General features: G+C 35.1%; 1 protein-coding gene across 3 annotated transcripts in view; it reads right to left on the reverse strand.

Moving 5' to 3' along the window:
* LOC121975134 (serine/threonine-protein kinase 26-like) overlaps positions 1-20672 on the reverse strand; it is a 75008-nt gene that overhangs the window by 31515 nt on the left and 22821 nt on the right. For all 3 annotated transcript variants that reach the window (XR_006110274.1, XM_042526558.1, XM_042526557.1), the window contains exons 9-11: positions 5642-5710; positions 5437-5508; positions 5249-5310 (exon numbers count right to left, since the gene is read on the reverse strand). Coding sequence is in view for 2 of the 3 variants with exons in the window: in XM_042526558.1 (XP_042382492.1) it covers positions 5249-5310; positions 5437-5508; positions 5642-5710 (203 nt within the window). In the remaining variant the exon portion in view is untranslated. The remainder of the gene's footprint in view (positions 1-5248; positions 5311-5436; positions 5509-5641; positions 5711-20672) is intronic.

Raw genomic sequence — 20672 nt, forward strand, 5'->3', positions numbered from 1 at the left:
AAAGAATATTTAATTATTAATTTAAGTGGCTTTTATTAGAATGCTAAGGCTTGTGATATATTTGGTTTTCGAAGTGCTAAGGATTCTTTTTGGCATCCTTAGCAAAGGAGAAGAAAAAAACTAGGGCAAAAATCAAAAAGCACCTTTTTTCATTTTTGTCAATAGTTCACCTCATGTTGAAAAAATTTCAAAAGGACACCCAATCTATGTTTTCTGTTTTCTAGTCAGCCCAAAAATATTGTAGCAGTTTTGGCCAAAACTGCAGTTTCGAATTGCGACATGCTGCAATATTGTTGGACTGGCTGGGTAAAAAGGGATAATCAGGGAAGAAAGGGAGAGCCATGGTTCAAAATCTTGAATCTTGCTGATGTTTTGGTTTTTATCAGGAACTTTATTGTTTTGGTTTCGATTGATATTAACACTCCAATGTGGCTGCCGGTGGCAAATTGGAGGTGAAGGAACAACAAGATTAAGAAGAAAAAATAAAAAAATTAAACGTTTGCATTTCATTTAGAATGTTACAATTTTGACATTATCTTGTATGAAGGCAAATTAAAAAAAAAATAACAATGTTATCTCAACATTATGTTTAAGAGTAAATAAGTATTAAAAGGTGTTGAGTGTTGACATGAAATACTCATCGATACGATCGACACAGCAATGCGGAAGATATTGTCTTAGTACCAAATAGTATCAAGTTTTGATAATTTATCGAAATAATATGTTTTCACTGTTTCTCCCTACACGGTATGAGATGTCAAACAGTTTCAGTATGATATTGTATTGTGTCAATATGGTTTCAAATTTTACTTTCAAATATAAGAAGATTTGTACTTGGTTCTTTTGTAGGAAGTACGAATTCAATAGCTATATGAAGAAAGAGCTTCATTTGTGTATAAGATATACATTTAACATTCAGAAATATATTCGTGTAAATTAATACTTGCATTAACAAAATATTATTTTTGCTAGTTGAGAATTGTCAAAATGAAACAAAACCTTTTATTGCGATCTTTTTCATCCAAAATTAAAAATATACTTTCTTTAATTTTCAAAATTCATGTAAAAAACTATATTGAACTACTTTATCTATCCATCTAATTGTTGTTGTCATTTGTCATTTGATACAAATATTAATATTTTAATCTCCCTCATCATTTTTATATCAAAATAAAGCTAAATTGATTCAACTATAACATCTTTGAAAAGCAACAATGTGATCTTAGATATAAATTATGTATAACCTACATTTTCTAAGGAAAAACAACAATTAAATCTTTGATCCAAACTTTTACATAAATAGCTTTGAAAGGGAGTCTTGGCACAATGGTAAAATTATTGTTTTGTGTCCAAAAGGTCACGGGTTCGAATCCTAAAAACAGCTTCTTGCAAGAAAAGCAGGGTAAGGTTGCGTACAATGGATCATTCCTCGGGACCCCGCATGGCTGGAGCTTCGTGCACTGAGCTGCTCTTTTTTTTGGGGGTTTTAGCTTTGAAAGGTAAAAGATATCCTACAACACAATTTAAATAGTTTACATTTATTATTCGTAATATGAAAGGGAGCCTTAGCACAACCCTAAAATTGTCCCATGTGACCACATGTTCGAGTTGTGGAAACAAACTTTTGCAAAATGCAAAGTAAAGTTACATATAATAGACCTAATGTGGTGCGACTCTTTCTCGAGACTTGCACTAGTGCACCAGACATTTATTATTCGTAATATATAATCTTTGTGTTGAAAACATAGCATCCATTTAATTTCATTTAAAAGAACTTATAATTAGGAACATCAATAAAACATTGATTCAAGAATAAGTCAATTAAAAACATCAATGCTGATTGCATCTTAAAATAAAAAATAAAAAATAAAAAAATAAAGAAAGCATTACTATAGTTCTTTCCCTTCAAATTTTCATTGCGATATAATTTTAAATGTTATAGTTATTTAGGCTAAGCCAAATTGAGTATTAGGTTTTAGAGGTCAAAGTATAAGTGTGGTGTGGTTGAGTCATTTGGTAGGGTTTGTCATTTAGGTCAAGTGGGTTCAAATTGAATTAAATTTGGACTCTTTGACCTTGGGACTCTATTTGATCAATTAAGATCAAGTCAAACTTATTTTGGTTTAGACCTACTATAATTGTATTTTTTTTAGCCCAATTAGAAAAAATCTAAAATAAAATCCTTTTTTTTCTGGCCTAAACCTCTCGAATTTTCCTTTCCTGCACAATGGCTTTCTCTAGCTCAACACAACGGCCTCTCTCACACACATGAAGGCTCTCTCACATGCATATGTTTCTCTCATTGACTCTATCAAGTAACTCGCTCTCACTACCTCTCTCGCAACACCGAAGTAGAAGTAGATCGAACCAGTAGTGAGTTCTGAGTGATCTTTCTCTCTCATTTGTTATCTCACTCAATCTCGCTCCCTCACTTCTCCTTCAGCACCTCTATGCCAGTATTGATTGTTCCACATCTCGATATGAGTGGAACAAAAAATCTCGATCACGCTAGTCAGCACGGTACAAGATTTTAATTCATGATTTCAACCATTCACTTTCTATTGATGTATTAGGGATTTATTTATCTTATCTGTTTATATTTTTTATTATATTATTATGTAAAAACCCTATTATTGATTAATTCTAGCAAATGAATTCCACTCTACATATGTCTTATGTTTTTGTATTGATAAAATTCAAAATAATAATAATACTTGTGAGAGAAGTAATACTTTTATAAACCCACCAATGTTGGTTGCAATCCCAGATGAAAAAAGGTGAGGATTTTGTTAGATTGTCGGCTAGTGTTGACTTTTAGGTAAATATTCAATGAATGGATATATCAAAAAGTAATACTTTTATAGTCATTGTGTTGGAGATTATTGTAAATTTATTTCCAACTAAGCAAGTGCCAGAGGAATTATTGCATTGTCATTGTAATACATTTATAGTCACAAAGAAGACTAGAGACCGAACCCAGATAAGTTGACATTGAATCCTTAATCTGATGGACACTGAGGATGGTCATGAGATCTTCACAAACTTGATAGCATCACCGAGAGGTGTTTGTAAAGAGTTGTAAAGCCTGTGTCCAAACAGCTTTGTAGGTTTTGTGAGTACGGAAGACATTCCTAGGAGATAGATGGATGGTGGCTCAGATAATGCAACACAATTGAGCGTCAACCTTCTTCCATAAAGGGCGATCGGCGACTTGAGCATCTTATTCAGTTTGATTGGGATGTGTCTCATAACCCTGTCCAGTAAGCCAAAGCTCAATGTGAGAGGCCCAACAGATGTAATTCTTACCATCCAACTGCTCGGAGAAAAGGGTGCAATGATGTGGTTGGTAAAGATTAAGATATTCGGCTTTGGGATGCCGGATGTAGCCATTGATCAGTTTGAAAAGAACTGCGAAGAAAGGCTGAGGACTTCGGATGGCGCTGATGGACAGGCAGGACCAGCACGGTGGGTGGCGCTGATGGACGCCGGAGAAGATGCTGATGATGCTGGAGAGTAGGCTAGAATGCAGGGTGTGCTATGCGGGGCGGTGGGTCCAAGAGAGGAGGAAGATTGCGACATTTTGCGACAAGAGAGGGCGAGAAGATTCTGCAGACCGCTATGAACCCTAGCTAGATTCGACGGCGCCTGTGAGAGCTTGTCGCAACAAGGGAGGCGCAGCAAGGGAGGGAGATTCTGCGTCGACCCGGAAGGGGGTTGCGGGGCACGATCTCGAAGGTGGTGGAGAGCGCAGCGAGGAGAATCGCGAGCGAGCGGCTGTGGCAAGGAGAATCGCGAACTAGAGCACGAAGGTGCCACCGAGGCAAAGGATCTCGCCGAGCGAGCGAGCAGCGGAGGCAGCACGTGAAGGGCGGATTTCTTGGATCTCCTTGGAGGCGACAGGAACGAGAGGACACAACGATGGTAGCTCGCGCTATGGCAACGTCGGTCGGGAATAACGGCAGAAAAATTAGGGTTTTCTTAGGAAATTAGGGTTTGCTTTAACTCGGCTCTAATACCATGTTAAAAGGAAAAAGAAATCTCATGTCTTGGATACCACGAGTTAGGCTTTTTATAGGAAAGAAGATACAACATAATTATAGAAATACCCCTATATATTTACATATTCTAACATAGGTCAACAACAAGAAAGGCTTGAAGGGGGGTGCTTGCAATAGAAGATAATAGAGAGGAAAATCTAAAACAAGTTTGCCTCATGTCATGCTTCCATTCTGTGAGGTGTAGTAGATTCGCTATGATAGCACTTTGGGGATGATAAGGCTCATTGCTATTTCACTTTTATAACGATAAGGGCCGTCAAGTGAGACTTCACAAGAGAAGCAGGGTTCCACAATAGGAGTCAGATGGGGTTGCTTGTGACAAAAGAGGATAGACAGGAATGCATGTCTAAGCCACATTATCTCAATAAAGGATGAAGAGAAATAGTGTTACAGAGTATCAACACCTTCTAACTTGCCTATGCCGAGTTAGTTTACCTAATAATCAAGTTTAGATTTTGAAATTATATAAACAAATCAAGTTCCGGTATTTTTTAAAGGTAGTTAAGTGAGAGTACTTGCATATTAGATGCATTTAATTTAGGTATTGAGGACTATGATACTTTCATATTTGAAGGGTATAGATAGATGAAAATACAAGAAAATTTTGCTACACGTTGGTGAAGTTATTACTTAAAATTTCAGATAGTACCAAAGTTGCAGGTTTCGGCCCCTTGCTCTCCTAGATCAAGATAAAGTTCTTTGGGAAGTTGCAACAAGCCTCTATGAGGGACTTTGGGGCATTGCAGTGTCACCCATGGAATGGCTCTAGCATGTGTTAGAGATATAGACACTGGTCAAACCAATAGGTGAGAATCATTAGTCTGTTGAGCTGAGGGATCATAAGATCTCATATAGTTTTGAGAGAGAAAAAAAAAGAACAATCATCTTTGGGTTACTTGGGATAAGACCAAATTTTCATAGAATCAGATAGATAGAAAAGAGGAGAAAAGAGAAAAAGAACTGTTTCATTGCTGTAAAATGAGACTTGTAAAATTGTTTCATTGTTGTACGATGAAACTCATAGAAACATGAGACTAGTATAATCAAGACTAAACAAAATTCAATTGTCACTCCTCTTCACTGGTGCCTGGAGCCCAAAGTAATCATTGACATTATAGAGAATTACCTATAAAAAATTTTAAAAACAAAACAAAAATAAACATTTACCTACATAGGATAATAAAACTCACCTTGTGCTGCTTTTATCATTAATTACCGACTTTTCACAACTGGATCTCAATATTAAGGGATCCTGAAAATACAAAATCCTTGGAGTCATTTATTTTTAGGAGGAAGTGGAGCAGCACATTTATTCATTCTGACAATCGATTAGAAGAAATGAAAGGTATTACTAGCAAATAAAGGGAGTTAGGCCAACCTTGCTGGCAACAAAATTTTTTATACTTTCTTCTTCTCCCTTCATTTCATAAAGGTCATCATCGTCTAGAATCTGTGGCAGCAAAATAGCAGTTTACAGGCATATTAAGATGGATTTTAAAGCAGCTATATAGGGGAAGAAAGCATGATGGTTTGCCAGCAATTAAAAGAAGAGACTTTCTAATCCAATAGAACAGGCAAGATACCAGTGATGCTTGAGCCTTGAGATCCTCAATGTCGAAGTTCCATGCACTGACACCTCGCTGATATTCACTCTGTAAACATAGAATACAGCAGAAGATGATCAAAATTTCATAATGACTGAATATTATACTTGAGACTTTTTAATAATACCATTCATATGCTTTTAAAAGAAAGGCATCCATCATATATCCTACATGATGATCCTTGCTACAAAAGAAATATCATTGGTTGTGTATTACAACAACAATCAAACCTTATCACATTAGATGGGATCGGCTAGGTAGTATATGTTGGGTCGCGTTTTTAAAATTTTATTTCATAAACAAGCAACGGAAGCATAATAATTTCCTAAATTATTAGGACAAGCGCATCACACAAATACAAGATACACACATGCGCAAACAGTCATAAAACAAAATTTCAAAAACGAAATTATACCTGTTGCATGACATTAAGCAGGAACGGCATCAACTAACAAACTTGACAAAGTTTACCTCTATTGATATCCACGCCGAGATATCTTCGAGATGACTTCGCTAAGCCACAAGTTTTCGTTTCCGATTTGGTACTAGCTGAAGGAAAAGACAAAGTGATTCGAGTGAGATCTCCAAGCCCAATTTGTTCCCGGCAGCTAAAGCAACCCGACGGCACAAAAAGGGAATGAGAAAACAGCAACAAATTGTTACTATCAGGCAGCACAACCGCTGTCCAACAGCTTGGAGTGGTCGTGGGCAGGAGGCGGCAGCACAACCGGTGGAGGGCTAGAAGCAGCAACACAGCCAACGGTTGTTGGGGTTGCAAATATAGTCCCACGTTGAAAACACATGGAAAAGATCATAGATTTATTAAAAAAAAAAGAGATCTCTATTGGCATGAGGCATTTTGGATAGAGTCCAAGAGCAAAACCATAAGGACTTAGGCCCAAAGACAATATCATACCATTGTGGAAATATCTAAATTCTTTTTGATCCTTCAATTGATATCAGAGCAAGGTCGCTCTTCACCGAACTAACCACTGGATGTGGACAAGCCAGAGCCATGATCCAAGATCGCACCATGTGGGCGAAACCTTGGACGAAGTAAGGAAAGCCCTGGGCAGGTCAGTAACCTAATGCTTGAGGGGAGACCCTGAGCAGGTCAAGGGTGACCCGATGCTCGAGGGGATGCCCTGAGCAGGTCAAGAGTGGTCCAATACTTGAGGGGGACCCTGTGGTCTTTTGTTTGAGGGGGGATTATTGGGGTTGTAAGGTTCTAAACATAGTCTCACATTGAAAACACATGAGAGAGATCATGGGTTTATAAGAAAAAGATATCTCCATTGGAATGAGATATTTTGGGTAGAGCCCAAGAGCAAAACCATGAGAATTTAGGCCCAAAGTGGACAATATCATATCATTGTAGAGATATCTAAATTCTTTTCGATCCTTCAACGACAAGCAGGGCAGTGGAGCAAGGAAGACCTTCCTTGCGACTGCTGTCCGGTAGTAAAGCCGACTGCTAGCTAACCGGCTGGAATGGCCAGAGGCGCCGATAGTAGAGTCGGCCAACTGGAATGGACAAAGGCGTTGGTAGCAGAGTTGGTCGGCAGCAAGGAGCAACCGGTCGCTGTGCTAGGCAGCGACGTAAGGCGGACCTTCCTCCTTGTGCTTGGCACAAACAAAGATAGAAGGAGAGAGAGAGAAGAGAGAAGCGAGGAGAGAAAACCCTAATCCCTATTAGGTTTTTCTCTATTAAACAATTAAAAAAATTTTCTCTTCTCCTCGTGGAGGAGTATATATATGCCTCTTCACAAAGAATTAGAGAGCAAGTCATCTCCCAAACCCAATACCTAATAGTAACCTGATCCGCTATCATTAAGCTCAGTTCAAAACCAAACCAATTTAGTTCAAAACCAAACCTCTCTTGGTCAATTATTAAACCAAACCAATTTTAGTTTATAGCTAAATCAAAAAGGATCCAACCTTGCCTACAAGAGGCGTAGTCCATTGCTTCCGTTGTGACCAATATCTTCTATATTTGTGTCTCGTCTGGTCCTATCAGACTTAGTCTCTCTCAATCTGAGAATCTAATTCTGAAACTTGTTTTAAGTCTTTCGGATATACTCGTAGTGCGTGTAACTCAATAGGTTTCTGATTTGTGTTGGTCATTTATAATTAATCATTAACTATGAATTAATCATAAATGGTAACATCGGGATCCTCCATTAACCAGAAAATCACAGTTGATTCCAGAACTAAACGATTATAAGTGTATCAATAGGGTTGTAAATGAGTCAAACGTTTGTGAACAAGCTTGGTGTTCGGCTTAGTAAGAGCTTGTTTATGTTCGTTCAATTTACACAAGATCAATTAAATAAATAAACTTAAACATTTCGTTAAACTAAACAAATAAACTTGAACACATATGTATTCAGCTCGTTAATATTCATGAACAACGTTCGTGAATAATATTCGTGAACAATGTTCACGAACCATGTTCATTAATAAAACTCTTATCAAATATACTAAATAAACAAAATAAAATAAAATAAATAAGTTTAAATTATCAAGCTCAATAACTAATCAAACAAGTAAAAATTTCAAACAAGCTTTAATTGAGAGCCCGATAACATCTAAACGAACCAAGCTCAAGTCAAACTTCAAATAAGCTCAAGCTCATAAAAAATAAAACAAGTCAAAATTTAACAATCATTTCAAAGGCTTAGTTCATTTTAAGCTCAGCTCGTCTTGGCTTGATTACCTTATCAAACAAGCTTGAACATCCGAAAGCTCGGCTCGACTTGTTTATAGCCTTATGCGTCTATTTCTTTCACTCATCTTATACCTATTTGGTTCAGGACATGGTTTATGTGTCAGTTCACACTAGGTTAACTACGTCACACCTAGTATAAGTAGTAGTTTCTTGTTCAGCGGATTCAAATTACTTAAATACGTATCCAAAAAGATCGTCCTCTTGACGTGCAATGCTTTGGCTAAAGACTTATGAGTAATAATCCTGACAAAAGATCATAAGGCATACGTCTCCTTATAAAAAGAAGTAATGAATCCTCTGTGGGGTATTCAAACACCTTCAAGCATATTGATTTATACCCAATCATCCCAGACTTGCACCTCCTAGGAGATGATTGTCAAGATGTCAAAGTATAAGCCTTCATGACCAAAATGACTTGCACTCGAGCTGTAATGAGACCTTCATTGACATTTAGAAAACCACATGAAGTCTCATAGCATGTCACATCCAATAAACTAGTTACCTTTAATCAACATCCATATGTTAACTCTCAACATTCCAATGTTTCTAGCAATATGTTAGTCTTACAGAATTGATGATGTCTAATTTCATTAATTCATCGATTAGGAAATATTTCAATACGTATATAATTACACATAGAGAGATACTCACTAATTGTGATCCAATCACAATTTCTCTCACGCTATGCATTATATTATGGACTTCATTAATTGAGTTTAAAATTAGTATCATATACAAATGTACACTTAAATAATAAATTTATTTATCTAATAAATAATACATATATAATTACCTTAGGACACCTCTCAAATATAACATACTCTTACTTGGCTTAAATGTCAAACGCCTTGGTATATAATTGGAGAGGACTCGACGTGACTCCCAAACTTACTTTATGGTAGAATCTTTATCGAAGAATTCACTAGGTTCCTTTTGGTGGAACTTTTCTTAATTTGTATTTCTTTCCTACTTAATCTCCCTCATCCAGTGATACCAACAAAGTACATGTTTAGATCGTTGATGAGACCTTAGTTCCTTGGTCTATGCAATGACCATATTATTGTCATAGTAAACTGATAATGCTTCAACAATGTTACCAAATTCAGTGGTGAACTTCTTGATCCAAACCACATCCTTTACTACTTCAGAAGCTACAATGTATTCCGCCTTAGTAGAAGAATCAGCAATGGTTTCCTGTTTGGAACTCTTCCAACTTATTGCGCCTTTATTTAAGATAAATATGTACCAGACTATGACTTGGAGTCATCCTTGTCCATTTAGAAGCTGGCACCAATATACCCACATATTATCATATCACCATCTTCATAAACTAAGAACACATTTTTAGTTCTCCTGAAGTATTTAAGGATTGCCTTGGCAGCCACCCAGTGACACGCAGAGCGTACGATACATCGGATCTAATACATAACATAGCATACATAATCAATCTTATAGCTGACGCATATGAGATCTAACTCATGTGTATCCTCTTGTCTTGTGTGCTCGGGCACATAAACTTCGAAAGGTGAATCTCATATCTCATGGGAAGAAAACCTTTCTTGAATTCTTCCATGCTAAATTGTTTTAGTACTTTATCTATGTACCAAACAACCGTCTTGACCTATCTCTATAAATCTTTATCCCAAGAATATAGGTTATTTTTCCCATGTCTTTCATAGAGATGTTTTGGACAATCAAAATTTAACTGACAATAGAACAAGCACATTGTTTCCTATAAGCAGTATGTCATCAACATATAACACTAGGAACACGACCACACTCACACTGACCTTCATGTACATGCAAGGTTCATCTAGATTTTGTGAGAAATCAAACTCTTTGATTACCTCATCAAAATGAATGTTTCAACTCTTGGATTCTTCTTCAGTCCATAAATGGATCGTTGATTTTTATCAACAAATATGAAACCTTCATACACATCCTTGAATAGATTTCCTTTAAAGAAAGTTGTTTTCACATGCATTTGTCATATCTCACAATCGTGATGAGTTGCTATGACTAGAAGTATCCGAATAGATTTAAGCATAGCTACTGGTGAGAAGGTTTCATCATAGTCAATACTATATTTTTGACAATAGTCTTTTGCCACTAATCTCACTTTGTAAATAATCAAATTACATCTATGCCTGTTTTCTTCTTGAAAACCCACTTGCTCCCAATCGGTGTAATACTTTTAGGTGGGTCCATCAAGTTCCAAACTTAGTTTTCATACATAAAATCTATTTTCAATTTCATGGCTTCTAACCATGAGTCTCTTTCTAAACACTATTTAAAACTTCTTCATAACTAGTATACTCTTCATTCTCAATGAAAAACACATCTTTCGATTCACTTATGAAAAATCCACATCTCTCGCGAATTAAACGTATCCTATTAGATCTATAAAGAGGTGGTGTAATAATAGGTTCAGCTGTTACCTCATCCTCATGAGTAATCGGCTATGATTCCTAATTAAGCGTTTCTTTAGTGTCTATTGGAGTCTCTTGAACTGCCCAAGTTCAATCTCACTCTCACTCTTTTCCTACCAGAGGAACTCTTTCTCTATGAACACAACATGCCTTGAAATAAACATCTTTTATTCCAAGGGATGATAGAATCGATAATCCCTTGTTTCCTTAGGGTAATAAATAAATAGACAATTATCAGACTTAACATCTAGCTTGTCTGATACAGTCATCTTCGTATAAGCAGGACCATAGTTGTCAAAAGCGCAAAGCGCAAAAAAACGCTCAAGGGTCTTGGGGCTTAAAGCGCAAAGCGCAAGGCGAAGCGCGGGCTTTATGGAAAAAAACGTAATAAACAAAAGGGCTATTATATCTATTAACAAACTTTCAAAATGTCTTTGAAAATCCAAATAACCATAAACAAAATATTCTTTGATGAAGTTGTAGATTACTGAAAATTAAAAGTCTTTGAAAATATGATACATGAAATATCAAATATCAAAATAATCATCTTCTTCATCTTCATTTTCCAAATCTATGTCATCAGTTCCATCGCTTGATTTGTATCCATCAGTATCTTCTTCTTCAGTTTCATTATCAAGATTAATTTCTTCTTCATTTACAAGACTAGTTTGAGCTGAAGACTGCTTTCTTTTTTCTAATGCAGATGATGATGCCCCTTTTGAAAAAGACGCATTTCGAGATCGAAAGTCATATGCACCTTCACCAACCCCAGATGTTTGTGCTACATCATTCCAACGCAAATCTTCACCTTCAAAGACAAAATCATTATCGTCTTTATCACTGTCATCCAATTTTCCCAACAACCATTCATTACTATCATCTATCGCTGACAAAGTAAAAGGATCAATCTTATCTCGCATGTCATATCTTCTCCTCAAAACTCTATTGTACTTGATCTATATCAAATCATTCAATCGTTGTTGAGACAACCTACTTCTTTTCTTAGAATGTATCTACAAAAAAAATTAAAAAGTAAAAGGTTAAGTTCATAATATAAATTTTAATATGTATTAAAAAAAATCCAACTTACATGTTCAAAAACACTCCAATTACATTCACAACATGAAGAAGAGTATATGAAGTTTAAAATCTTCATTGCAAATGTTTTTTAATTCAGGCGTTGATGCACCATAAGAAGACCACCAATCAGTTTGAAAAACAAAAACATATAAATTATAAGATTAACTTTATTATCATCCAATATTGATATTGCACAATATATTATTTATAAATTTACCTGGTGATTTTAAAGTTCTTTGTCGAATAGCCATTGGCAAACCAAAAAGTCCTTCTGTTTTCTTGTATTTTTCCAATTGATTCATGATCTTATCTTGTAAATCCTCACCTCTCACCAATCTAGATATGCACTTGTACAAACCCTCCATCACTTCTGTATCATTTTCTATGTTAGGGTTTGAGTAAAAACACTCTGGATTCAAGAAATATCCGGTTGCGTGCAAAGGTCGATGGAGTTGAATGTTCCATCTTTTGTCAATGAATTCAAAAATGCTACGATATTTATCTTCATTATTGTTAAATGACACAGCGATAGCTTGTTTAGCTCTGTCCATTGACTCATAAATATAACCCATAGGAGACCGTTTTTCACCATCTACCAGCCGTAATACTTTCACCAATGGACCACCAACTTTTAATGCAAAAATCATATTTTTCCAAAAAAAAGGCATCAATATCACTTCTGCTACACTTTTTCCTGCGACCTCTTTGGAAAATCGACTATTTGTCCACTTTTCAGATGTAAACATCTTTCTCAGATTTGCTTGTTGTACATGAAATCGCTTTAAAGTCAAAAAAACGGTTGCGAAACGTATCTTTGAGGTTCTTACCATGTCTCTCTGTCCAGTAAACTCTCTCATCATGCTCAATACTTGTAGTCTGTTGTAAATATAACCATTCACCATCAACGCCCGTTCATGTAATTTTCTGAGATGAGGAATTTTGAATATATCCTCGAGAAACAAATCTAAACAATGAGCTGCACAGGAGTCCAGTACAAGTGTGGAAATCGGTTTTCCAAAAGACGACCTGAAAAAACAAAAAAATTTAATCAAAAAAATTTAGTTTGATGGTCATCTTCATGTTCTTCCAAATCCTCCAAATTATCAACATCATCAGAATATGGAATTTCATCCATTTGATTCTTCAAATTATTCTTCCTTTGCATGAACTCTCTAATTTCTTCTTTAACATGCTCGGGACATTTCGGGCAAGCTTGCACATTTCTATTGCCCCCAACTAAATGTAACTTGTGTCGATAAATTCCGTCATTTGTTATTTTACCACAAAAAATACAACTGAGATCATTTGGATTTTTAGGATCCGAACATGTTGCATAATTCCAAGCAATATCTTTTCGAGTGGATGAAATTGTTATATTTGACATGGTTAAGTTAAGAATCAAGAATCAAGAGCGCTGCAATCAGAAATAAACAATCAATAAGTAAAAAAAATATAAAACAGTAAAAAAAATATCAAAACATAAATCTGATTTATATGAATTAATTAGAATTTTTAATTTTAAATATATATATTTATATATTTAAATCTGATTTATATGTATTAATAAAATTTATTAGATTTTTTATTTTAAATATATTTTTTATATATCTAAATAATTAAATCTGATTTAGAATTAATAAAGTTTATTAGATTTTTTTTAAAATATTTTTTTATATGTTTAAAATTTAAATAATTAAATCTAGTTTAAAATTAATAAAATTATTAGATTTTTTAAATATTTTTTATACATTTAAAATTTAAATAATTAAATCTGCTTTAGAAATTAGAATTAATAATATTTATTAGATTTTTTTATTTTAAATGTTTTTTATATATTTAAATCTGATTTATATAAATAAAATGTTTTTTAAAATTTTAATTTATTTTTTATATCTTTAAATTAAATTTATATGAATTAATAAACTTTATCAATTTTTTAATATTTTTAATTTTGTTTATATATTTAAATTTGATTTAATAAAATCCATGATAAATAAATTATTTTAAATATATTTAAATTTGATTTTCATGAATTAATAAATTTATTAGATTTTTATATTTTAAATATGTTTGTATATATTTTATTGGGATAAAATTTCATTTCCTTTCACGCGAGTCGCGACCACAGCCATTGCGATGCCCGCGACGCCGCTGAAGGCGTCGGGGGCCTCTCACAACGCCGCTGGAGGAGTTGGGGTCCTCCCGCGATGCCGCTGGAGGCGTCGGAGGCCTCCCGCGACGCCTCCGACGTCGCCGGAGGCGACCGCAGAATGCCCAGGATGCTTCAAACTGAATTTAAGTAACAGAAATTGAAAACTTACCCGCAGGCGACGCGTAAAGAAGCAGCAGCACACGTGAAGAAGCAGCAACGGCAGATGCGTCTAGTTGCAGCAGCGGGAGACGCAACGACAGCAGCGGGAGACGAAGAGACGAAGGCTTAAAGATATTAATTAGGGCTTTAAATAAAATTAAAAATAAAAAAGGAATCTTTCACGGTCACTGCTCTTCGCTCGCTTCTGCGCGAAGCGCAGCGACGCGCGCTTCTTAAACCTCTTGCGCTTCCAAGTTCCCGGAAGCGCAAGGGCTGCGCCTTGCTTCGCTTTACGCTTAAGCGAGCGAAGCGAGCGCTTTTGACAACTTTGAGCAGGACAACCTCATATCTTCAAATAAGATAGATGAAGTTTCATAACAGTGAATATGGGATATCATATAAAGTAGTAGAGTTGTCTTAGTCAAGACTCTGTTTAGCAAGTAAACACCTGTCTCGAATGCGCAAGCCCAAAAGGATTTGGGAAGACTTGCACGATTCATCATCGACCTAACTATGTCCAACAAAGTTCGATTTCGCCTCTCAGACATACCATTGTGTTGTAGTGTGTATGGCGGATTCCATTGAGACAATATGTCATTATCTCAAAGATAATTTTTAAACTCTTAGCTTAAGTATTCACCATCTCGATCCAATCAAAATATTTTAATACTCTTGCCTAGTTGTTTCTCTACTTTATGTCGGTAGTTTTTAAACTTTTCAAAGACCTCAGACTTGTATCTCAAGATATACACATACACAAATTGTGAGTGATCATCGATGAAGGTAATGAAGTAACTATAACCTCCTCGTGCATGAGTTGACATAGGTCCACATACATTGGTTTATATGAGGACTAATACATCGTTCTCTCGTTCACCTTTTTCCTTAAAAAGGTAATTTAGTCATCTTGCCTTGTAAGCATGAGTGCATGTATCAAATGAATCTAATTCAAATGATTCTAAAATTCTACACTTGTGTAATTCGGACACGCGTTTCTTACTTATATGGCCAAGGTGACAATGACAGGTGCAGGAGGTTAACTGATTGTCTCTTCAAGCATGTTTGTTACTTGTTTCGATATTGAATATGTCATTGAATATATCTAGCACGTAGATACTATTATATAATGTTCCAGTCGCATAAAAAATACTATTTAAAGTTATATAATAAGTTAATAACAATTGTTATTAAAAATAAATGAAAACCCTTTCTATTTAAGTAATAAATAGAAACAATGTTATTTACAAAAAGGAACAAAATAACAATTATCCAATTCCAAATTAGTAACTTTAACAAACAAGTTCGGATGGCTATAGTTGCAATCTTTGCTCCATTGCCAATTCATAAATTTACTTCTCCCTTGACCAGTATTCTACTATTCCTTAGCCCCTTTATAGGCACACCCTATATCTAATATCCAAATGTCTAAAGAAATAGTATGACAATCAATAATGAAGATACCTGAAGCAGATGGGGCATCGGATGCCTTCTTCTTCCTTAAGTACTCAAGATAAATCTTACCTTTTCTTTGCCAGTGTCTTGTCTTAGCATAACGGTGATATGGACCTTTTGGTGTCAGTTCCTCTTTCATAGCTTTTTTCTTCCCTTTAGCTTGAGTTTTTTATTTCCTCTTAAAACCCTTCTTTGAAGAATCAAACAGCATCATAGCTTTTGATTCCTTCTTAACCTATGGCTCCACAGTCTTAAGCATGTTGATCAACGCGGGAATTATGGATTCAAATTGGTTCATCTGATAGTTCATCACAGACTGTGAATAGTTATTGGGCAAACTATATATAATTAAGTCAATATTTAACTCATGATTCATCGCAAATCCAAGTGATCTCAACCACTCAATGTAGTTATTCATCTTAAGTATAAACTGGACTACCAATGAACCCTCTTGCATCTTTGAGCCAAAGAGGAGTTTGGAGACATCAAACCGTTCGGATCTCTCGTTTGCTCATCAAGCAACTCACAAAAATGATAAACAATAGTATAAGCATCCAAATGTTCATGTTGCTTTTGTAGTTCAGGAGACATCAAAGCTAGCATGATGCAACTAGCAAACTCATAATCATGTTTCGGATGGCCAACATTGGGTCAAAAGTTGCATCATCCGTCAGGCTCGTGGGAAGAGACTGTTTTAAGGACAGAAGCGATCTTCTCAACCTTGAGAACAATTCTCAAGTTTTGAAACCAATCCAAAAAATTTGGCCCAGTCAATTTATTCGTGTCCAAAATTGGACGCAAATTAATAGAAGACATTTTTATTCTATCAACCTAAAAATACAAAATTGAGCATATACAAGAGATGAATTAATTATATAATGCAAACAATTCACATACATAAAAAGGGGTCTCACTTGTTTATCAAATTCAAGAGCCCTTACTTTGAATTCGGGAGATGGTAAGTTTTCTCTAAGTGAATTGATATCCACTATAAATAAAAACAACCTTGGACTAAGTTCAAAAAGTCATTATTAGCTCTAGTGGTAAGTATCACACATACTAATTATATATCACATATATATAACTATTACATTATGCTATCTAACTTTTTGACATTTGCATAAACATTGAGTTGATAACTCATTAACATATATGAATCAAATATATATCACCCAACTTCACCTCTTTCTATATTAACCTTAGAATAAATTCAACAAATTAATGTTTCAAGTTAAACCCAACCCATTAATCATCAGATCATATCTCGAGGGTCCAAACATGTCTAATTTCAAGTTAGACTTGGAGTGAGTCCAACAACCTTAACATGAAATGAAACTGTAGTTCTTACCATATTAATGGAAGATGTAAGCTTTAAAAAATTTTATAAAGGTTTTACTGAATCTAGGTCTTATCAATCATATATGAAAGGGTATACAAAAATCTGTAAACTATTTACATGATATATCATAGCATAAATCATGACATCGCAAAAATCATGGCATCTAACATGACATAGATTATGACATAAGTGATGTCATGGTTGTCATAAATAAATTTAGGAAATAAATATATTAAAAAATTTGATTTCATAAATCATAATTCCTTAATTAGATTAGGAAACAATTTCCAAATTTAATTAAATATTTTATTAGGAAATAATTCTGAATCAGCAAATTCCCAATTAAAATTAGGAAACAATTTAAATCAGAAAATTCCTAATTAAATATTCCTAAATTGGTTTTTCCTAATTATACTATGAAATAATTTTTAAAATTAGATTTTAGAGCAAATTAGGAAGTATTTTCAAAATTAAATTTCTTAACAAATTAGAAATATTTCAAAATTTAAAATTTTTATATCGGATTAGGAAAAAATTACCATATCTAAAATTTCCTAAAATTCCAAAAATAACTTTAGACATTACGACACACTAAACACAGATCTACAATCTATGTCTAAACACACGATGGCTCTAGGTGTCTCCATTCGTGTTTTTAAAAACAATTTCGTAAACAAGCAATGGAAGCATAATAAAATTTTCTAAATTATTAGAACACGCGCACCACACACATACAGGATACACACATGCGTAGACAAAGCCATAGAATAAAATTTTTAAAATGAAATTATACCTGCTAGATGATGTTAAGCAGGAACAGCATAACAAGTTTGCCTCTATTGATATCCATGCCGAGATATCTTTGAGATGACTTCACTAAGTCACAAATTTTCATCTCTGATTTAGAACTAGCCGAAGGAAGAGATGAAGCGATTCTAGAGAGATCTATACGGCCCGATGTGTGGCCGGCAAGCAGCTAAAGCAACCCGACGACATAAAAAGAGAGAGGACAACAACAAATTGTTAATGTCCGGCAACACAGCCACTGTCTGGTAGCATAGCTACTGTTCGATTGTTGTCCGACAGCTTAGAGTGGCCAGCAGTGGGCTTGAGGCAGTAGCACAACCGACGGCGGGCTAGAAGCGACAGCCCGTAGGAAGCGGCAGCATAACCGGCGGCAAGCTAGGCGGTGGCGCATTGAAGACCTTCCTTGCGGCTATTATCCGGTAGCAAAGCCGACTGTGGCGAGAGGAGCCGACAGCAAAGTCGACCAACAGTAAGGGGTGGCAAGCGGCTGTGCTAGGTGGCGGCACAAAAAGGACCTTCCTCCTTGTGCTTGGTGGCAACACAAGGAGGAAGGTCCTCCTTGTGCTTAGCGGTGACAATGAGAGAAGGAGAGGGAGAGAAGAGAGGAGAGAAAGCCTTAATCCCTATTAGGTTTTTCTCTAATGAACAATTATTTTTTTCTCTTCTCATGGAGGGGTATATATATACCTCTTCACAATGACTTGGGAGTAAGTCATCTCCCAAACTCAATACCCAATAGCAATCCGATCCACTATCATTAAGCTTCGTTCAAAACCAAACCAACTTGGTTCAAAACCAAATTCGCTCTTGGATCATTATTAAACCAAACCAATTTTGGTTCATTATTAAACCAAACCAATTTTGGTTCATAACTAAACCAAAAGAGATCCAACCTTACCTACAAGAGGCTTAGCCTACCATCGGTTCCGTTGCGACAAATATCTTCCATATTTACACCTCGTCTGGTCCTACCAGACTTGAGTTTCTCTGAGAATCTAATTCCTAAATTTGTTTTAAGTATTTCAGATATACTCGTAGTACGTGTCATCCAATAGGTTTCGATTTATATTAGTTGTTCATAATTAACCATTAATTATGAATCGATCATGAATGACACCTAATAGTACATCATGATCCCAAATTAATCAGAAAATCATAGTTGATTCAAGAACTAAATATGAACCCTTCAATAGTACAGTTATCGGTGTGTCTATTTGTTTCACTCATCTTATACTCACTTAGCTCAGGACATGGTTTGTGTCAGTCCTCACTAGGTTGACTACGTTACATCAAGCCAAGTAGTAGTTCCTTATACAGCGGATTCCAATTACTCAAATACATAACCAAAAAGATCATCCTCTTGACGTGTAATGCTTTGACCAAAGACTTACGAATAATAGTCATAACAAGAGATCATAAGGGATACGTCTTCTTATAAAAAAGGAGTAGTGAATCCTTTGTAGACTATTTAAAAATCTTCGAGCATATTGATTTATACCCAATCATCCCAGATTTGCACCTCCTAGGAGATGATTGCTAAGATGTCAAAGTATAAGCTTTCATGACCAAAATAACTTCAATACCTCAAGTCTAAGAAAACTTGCACTCAAGCTGCAATGAGATCTTCATTGATATGTAGAGAACCACATGAAGTCTCATAGCATGTCACATCCAATGAACAAGTTACCTTTAACCCGTATCAATATGTTAACTCTCAACATCCCAATATTTATAGTAGTGAGGCCCGACTGCTTGGCTAAACCAAGGAGCATAGCATATGCTAGTCTTACCAAATTGATGATGTCTAATCTCATTAATTCATCGATTAGGAAATATTTCAATACATATATAATTACAAATGGAGAGATATCCACTAATTGTGATCCAATCACAATTTCTCTCATGCTATGCATTGTAGATTTCATTAATTGAGTTTAAGATCAATATCATATACAACGAGAATGTACACTCAAATAGTAAATTTATTTATCTAATAAATAATACAATATATAAGACGATTGTCTTAGGACACCTTTCAAATATAACAATATATGTATATTATGATTCTAAAATATTAATTTATAGACGAGGAAAAAAATCAAGAATAATACTGAAAAATGCGGATTGCAGCCACATTCCTAGTCAAGGAATACAAAAAATGATGAGGAAGCCTCATGTCAAAGCTTGTCCCCACCAGTCCTAAACAAAACAAGCATATCTCCTCTCCTTAGATCGCTACAAAGCTCAATATTCTGAATCTCGAAGCAGAAAACAATGGAGGAAACCTTGCACAAAGCTCATCTTGACCTATCCACATGCCCGACGACCAGAAAAACTATATGATTTGTCCATGTTCAATACAGAATGGTGTTCTAAATTGTGACAAATGTCTGTATAAATTCTTGAATGGATTTCATTGTTACCTAGTTACACTGTTCTTAACTACAGTTAGAAATTGAAAATTGTATTCTCTAAACTCTTATAGTACATAGGATCCTAACTCCTTTTTATCTATTGATAACACAGATTTATTCTTTATAAAATACATTTTTTCAATAAAAAAAAACTCTACACTATTATATCTCATAATTTATGAAATTATAATGTCATGATTTATTGAATGTTTTTAGCTTAAACTTTATCAACTTGACCAGCAGTAACAGCCTCATTATTTGGGCCTACAATGGCATATACTTCAGCACTAGGTGAAGGAGAAGAACTTGAAGTTTTTCTACTTTCTCTTGTGTCCAATCGCTCCATCATTCATGATACAGTAGAAATTTCAGCATTGACTTCTCTCTGACTTTAGAACCAATATTTGCCACAGAACTATCGCATGAAAATAACTCTTCCCTTGTTCCTCG

This window comes from Zingiber officinale, chromosome 4B (genome assembly GCF_018446385.1).
Source record: "Zingiber officinale cultivar Zhangliang chromosome 4B, Zo_v1.1, whole genome shotgun sequence".
NCBI lineage: Eukaryota > Viridiplantae > Streptophyta > Magnoliopsida > Zingiberales > Zingiberaceae > Zingiber > Zingiber officinale.